This window comes from Pygocentrus nattereri, chromosome 9 (assembly GCF_015220715.1).
Source record: "Pygocentrus nattereri isolate fPygNat1 chromosome 9, fPygNat1.pri, whole genome shotgun sequence".
NCBI classification, from domain to species: domain Eukaryota; kingdom Metazoa; phylum Chordata; class Actinopteri; order Characiformes; family Serrasalmidae; genus Pygocentrus; species Pygocentrus nattereri.
The window spans coordinates 13949433-13955169 of record NC_051219.1 but is presented as its reverse complement, the minus strand read 5'-3'; the positions used below and the strand labels follow the sequence as shown (position 1 = coordinate 13955169).

The 5737-nt window shown below is 42.9% G+C and overlaps 1 protein-coding gene across 1 annotated transcript; it reads left to right on the top strand.

Annotated features, from left to right (window-relative positions):
* The first annotated feature begins 2537 nt into the window (after positions 1 to 2537).
* On the top strand, positions 2538 to 5018 carry fam43b (family with sequence similarity 43 member B). Its single transcript, XM_017707861.2, has one exon. It carries the CDS (start codon positions 2715 to 2717, stop codon positions 3651 to 3653), a length of 939 nt encoding a protein of 312 aa, XP_017563350.1. The 5' UTR covers positions 2538 to 2714; the 3' UTR covers positions 3654 to 5018.
* The last annotated feature ends 719 nt before the right edge of the window (positions 5019 to 5737 follow it).

Genomic DNA, 5737 nt, shown 5'->3' with positions numbered 1-5737 from the left:
GAGATCTGTATATCCTAATATATGTCATATATCTAAAGTCCGTATATTGCAATATCAGATTATAAGTAATGGAAGCTTAAAAGCCACAGATTAGCATTGTGCAAGCTGCAAGCCTTAGTCATCACACATCAAGTTCTAAAGCAACCTCAAATAACTTGCTTATGTGGTTTCTGAAACTATGACATGCTGCTATCTAAAAAAAATGTTACAGAAGTTCGGACAAACTTCAAGGCCTTAAGATGGCTGCTACTATTGTTTTAGCTCTGCAAGCTATTCTGTCCACTTTTATGAAAAACAGTTTGTCATGCAGTGTCAGAAACCGCACACGTGATCTATTACATTTCTGTTAACTTGCGCAGTTTGAGGGAAGCATGTGATGATTTAGGCATGCAGCTAGCACAATGCTAATTTGTGAGGAGGCTAATGGAAAGCTTTTAGCCAGTCAGCCAAGAGATGAACGTAGGCTGTAATAGCCAAAAACAGTAGTAGCCATCTTGAAGTCTGAATCTTGGTTAACAGTTTCATTAGCTGTTATTCATACACATAGATCTACATGCCTCCACGCCTAGTTGATATGCCAGCTATATTACTTAAACCAATGTAACAATAGGAGCCAACAACATGTCTAATTTAGAAAAAGGCACATAAGCATGCTGAGTTAGTCAGCTACCCTTTGAGAAATAGAGTGAGGCACTTGCATTGTAGAGACAGTTACATCCAGACAACAATAGCTGTAGTTAAAACAAATAAACAACACATTTGCCATGGCTGTCGTTTTAAAACTGCAAGTCCTTGCTTTTACTCAGTGGTCGGTTGCCTTGAGTGGATATACTCAGTGGGTCGCCTTGAGATGTCTGTCCTGCATTAGTCTATGGAGCTTAATCTAGACTTTCTAAACAGTCTCTCTTAAGGGTTTCATTGGATGCACTTCATATACATGCACCTACATGCCAGCAATCACTAATATCAATATCTGTGAAAGCTCCTGCTGCCCTATTACTAGTAGGTAATCACTAGCTGGAAATGGGAATCAATCCATCACATGGAGATCTCATCTCAGCAGGACAAGTGCAGCCCCCACTCCCCCGTCTTCCTCTCCTCGCTTGATGGAAATGTTGCCTGCTATGATTCATCGCTGCTGACCCTTCCAGCTGAACAGCTTCCCCTGACGTCCCCATCTGCTATTATATACTTCAGCCTAGTGAATGACTTCAGAGGAATAGACAGGAGAAGGAGCTATTAAAGCTTGGGAGTTATTTAGAAGGTATTAAAGCTGCCAGAGAAATGGGAAATGAACGTAAGGGTACAAGCGGCGTACCACGGATGCGGAATTACCATAAGATATCTGGTATGACAGACAGCTGCAGTTATAAAAAAGATTTTCCGTTTCCATATTAGTATGAATAAATAAAATCTATGAGTTATTTATTTAAATGAGTGAGTCATAGGTGGCATTTGTTATGATAATTTGCTCATGGTCTCTGAAAGAAACTTTCAAGGCTGTGTGCAAACAATTTGGGGGGGCTTGAGGTCAAGAAAAAAGGGGAAAGCAAACATGTGAATTAAACATAATATAATTATATTATATTTCAAGAACTCTTAGAAAGAAAGACAATTTAATAATGTTTAAGATGAAACCAAACATGTTTTCCCAAGGCGGCCAGATATACAAGTGTTGCTACCTCTACCTCCTGCATACAAGGATGCAACGTTAACCACAATCCAAAACTTGGTTTAGCAAGTTGTTACTGCTTGTTACTGGTGACATTATTTCAGAATAATCACATTGTTAAGAAGATAAAAGATTATGAGTGTATTGGCAGGATTTCCAGTGCTGTGGTGATACCCGCATTCGTGATAGGTCAGAGTTGCCGAGGTAAAATCTCCACAGCTAGACTTTCCTGCGCAACAGGTGGGCACTCAAGAGCAATGAAGCTCGTAGAACTCAAGTCTATCCACAAGCTCCATTCCCAGTGCAAGGTTGAGTTGATTCTTACAGAAACACATCCTGAAAAATGATCATATACAACACAATTATCATATGTGATGACCAAGAGGACACTTGTACAGCATACCTGCAAAGGGCAATGACTCAAGCCCCTGGCTGGAGTCTATCTGTGCACATGTTTGCTAATGTTCAAAACACTTGTTTTGCTGTTACACATTGCTTAGATAAAAATGAATCCACAATCTCTTGCTGTCTGTGTTCCCAATTTGTCTGACTGATTCCCCTGAGGCACTGGGATTACCCCATCCTCCCAGTACCATCTCAAGTTTAAATGCTGTATATGAAGAGATGGAGAGAGCTTCGGTCAGAGCTGCGCTCGCAGATACCTCACTGTGTGGTGTTATTGTTATTGGGGGAGCTGCAGGGGAGGGGCACCAACAGTTAAGAGACTGATGCTGAGAGATTGGGCTGGGAGCCCAGCTTTGATCAGCACTCGCTCTCTCTCTTCCTCTCTCTCCCTCTCTCTCTCTGTGATGCAGGCAGTTCAGGAGGAGAGGAAGGAGGAGCGAGTGAGCTTTGGAGCAGCCCAGCTGAGCCTCGCTGCTCTCAGTCTCTCTTCAGTGTGTGACTGAGCAGCTTCTTCTCACTCTCGCTCTCGCACACGCGCACACACTTTAACTAAGAAACCACAACAACAGGGAACTACACTTGCTTCTTCTCTGCAGGCAGAAGGGACGCCAAGTCCCTTGCACTTCGTTTTTGGACCATGCTGCCCTGGAAGAGGAGCAAGTTTGTGCTGGCCGAAGATGACTCCAAAGGCAAGACCAAAAGCCTAAATGCCGGACTCGCCTATCAATCACTCCTTTCCTCAATTCTGCGCTCCTGCCCGGACATCGTACCCGACTGTCCCTTCCACTGGTTGGCTGGTGTCTTCCAAAGCAAGCGTCAGAAGGTGGAGTTGAACAGGGAAGAGCCCACCTACAGTGTTCGCTACCTGGGCAGTGCAGTGACCGCTGTGGCCAAAGGTGAAGGCTGCACCCAGGAAGCCGTAGCCAGGATCTGGGTGTCCAGTGAATATGGGGAGCGGAGCGTCAAGATGAAGCTAAGCGTGGGACCCCATGGCATCCGCATGGGAGCGGACAAGGGCGGCCATGGGAAGCCCATTCACCTTTACTCACTCAACCGCATCACCTACTGCACTGCTGACCCTTGCCGGCCCAAGATCTTTGCCTGGATCTACCGGCACCAGGTCAAGCACAAAGCTGTGGTGCTTCGGTGCCATGCTGTGCTGCTAGCCAAGGCAGAGAAGGCCCGGTCCCTGGCCCTCAGCCTCTACCAGAACTCCATCTCAGCCTTCAGTGAGTTCAAGAGACTCAAAAGGCAAAGCGACTTCCGGCACTGCCAGCAGCAGCTCCTTGGGGAGGATATGGTACCCCTCATGCCCCTCAGGAGGCTCTTGAATGGACAGTGCCACTACCGGCCGCCCGTTGAAAGACCAGGAAATGCCACCCGACTGTCATCCATCACTGAGGAGGAAGAAGAGGAGGAGGAGGAAGAGAAAGCCAAAAAAGAGGACAATCTCAAGTCAAATGTCGACCCAGAGAAACCGCCTGAGAGAGAGTTGGGATATATAGTTCATGGACTCGATGAGTTTTCAATCACAGTCAGAGATGACATACACATGACGGTCAGCACCCTGGTCTGACACCACATGGATAATGGACAATGTCCACTTTGCTCAGCCTCTCTCCCCTTTCCTCTCCTCCCTCTCACAAGCCTTCTCTTGGACCTCTCCCCATCCCCCAGTTGTTGGGATCAGGAATACAAACTGGTCCCCTCCAGTCAGCAGCTTTTAATGCTGCGTGCTGAGAAACTGCCAACTCGTCCTGCAATCGCTTTCAGGCTGGGTGTTTAATAAAGAGGGACTTCGACTGTGAGAACAGATACAAAAGCACAATGACAGAGGCTGCAAGGCAATACATTCGAAGCGAGAACAAACACAGAGGAAGCTTTTTTCCTTCCCTCAAACAAGGCGCACACCAAAAAAAGGAAGAAGCAGACTTTTTACCCTGCGCCTACAAAAGATTTTTACCCTTTTCCTACAAACATGATACAATACAATTTTCTGAGATTTCGCTGGACTGGACAATTTGGAAACAGAGTGTTTGTATAATATGTACATTTTTCTATGTCCTAGCAATCCTCAGCATAAGTACCTTTCCTTACCTTCGGGTCAGAACCTCTGTGACTGCACTCTACAGGGAGGCTAGGGCAGGCCTGCTAACAATGGGCACTAATGAATTAACCCATGATTTAGGATATCAGCCATTGACTTGACGGCTTTACTGCTGCCGTTCGTTACAGCCCTGCTCGCCACTTCCCATATGAACAGCAAAAACGTCACCCGTGGCATTTAAGGCAGGGCTTTTTAAAAGCTTTCCAACCCCACAGACTCTGGTTTGCACTGTGACACGTCTGGGACCAATATGAGGAAAATATGAGAATAGTCTACATTTCTATATGACACATTTCTATATGACAGAAAAATCTGGGCTTGATCTGTGATAAGGTAAATAAGCTTTACTGCTTTAAGAGGTAATGCATTCCATGTTGTTCATTGTATGCTTATTCCAGCATACAAACACCCTCATCTCATTGTCTATGTTTTGGACATTGTTTTTGAAGATCTAACAGTTGCTTTGTGGTAATGTACTACACGTTTGCAGTTTTAAATAGTTTCATGATCTTTGTCATGTCAACTGCACTAAATAATACATTATTATATGAAAATAGAAGAAAATGTTGAACTTTTCTCAGTAAAATAAAAGTTACCTTTTCTAGCTAATGCTGCCAGTTGCTTTTTTCATTGCTGAATGTGTGTGTGTGTGTGTGTGTGTGTGTGTGTGTGTGTGGGTGTGTGTGTGTGCTTGTTCCTAAGCGTGTGTAGAATTTGACCATGTAGGAAATGCAAAATGGTACAGAATTTGTAGGTTTAGGCTTAGAATATTATTATATACATGTACCTACATATTGCTGTTGTCAGAACAAAACATTGTATCTCCATTTTTGTCGATTTTCAGTTTTTGGCATAATTTGAAAATGCATGTTGCATTTTATATTGCGTGTAAATTCCATGAAGTATGGACAAAAATAAATGGCCAAAAATGACTTAGAAAAAATTCTGGTTCCTTTGACTTACATTGAATGTGATGCATGTTTTTTCCTTCTCCTGTAAAGTTACCATTTTGGAGATACAAGGTTTTTCTCTGACAGCAGCGATATACCTAATATAATAAATATACCTCCTGCATGTGGGACACATTGTTGCATATTGATACTTAAATAATAAATTTTGCTGCTGTCCAAAGAAAAACATGCATCTACAAAATACCAGCTTTACTGAAGAAAGCAGAAATGTTCTTAATGTTTAATGTAAGTTAATGTAAAGAGGTTTTATTCCAAGTTATTTTTGGAGCATTTCTACTGGCCCATCCATGATTTTTTTCACAACAACAGTAAACATGTTTAAATAATGTAGACAGAGCAATAGAGATAATATGCAATAGAGATAACAAAAACAGAGGTAGATGATTTTTTGGACAGCAGTGATATGGGACATATCATTATAACGTATAGATACGTACATATATACTTCTGTATGGAAAAGTTTTGGTGGCTCAGTCAAATGACATTTTTGTTAATGTTTGAAGTGAAAATAATTTCACTCATTCTCTACAGAGAACACGCTACTGCACTATTAATGCACAATTACTGTGTATTGGCTGAAGT

Coding starts and splice junctions, on each gene's coding strand:
- fam43b (XM_017707861.2), top strand. CDS start 2,715: ATGCTGCCCTGGAAGAGGAGCAAGTTTGTGCTGGCCGAAGATGACTCC.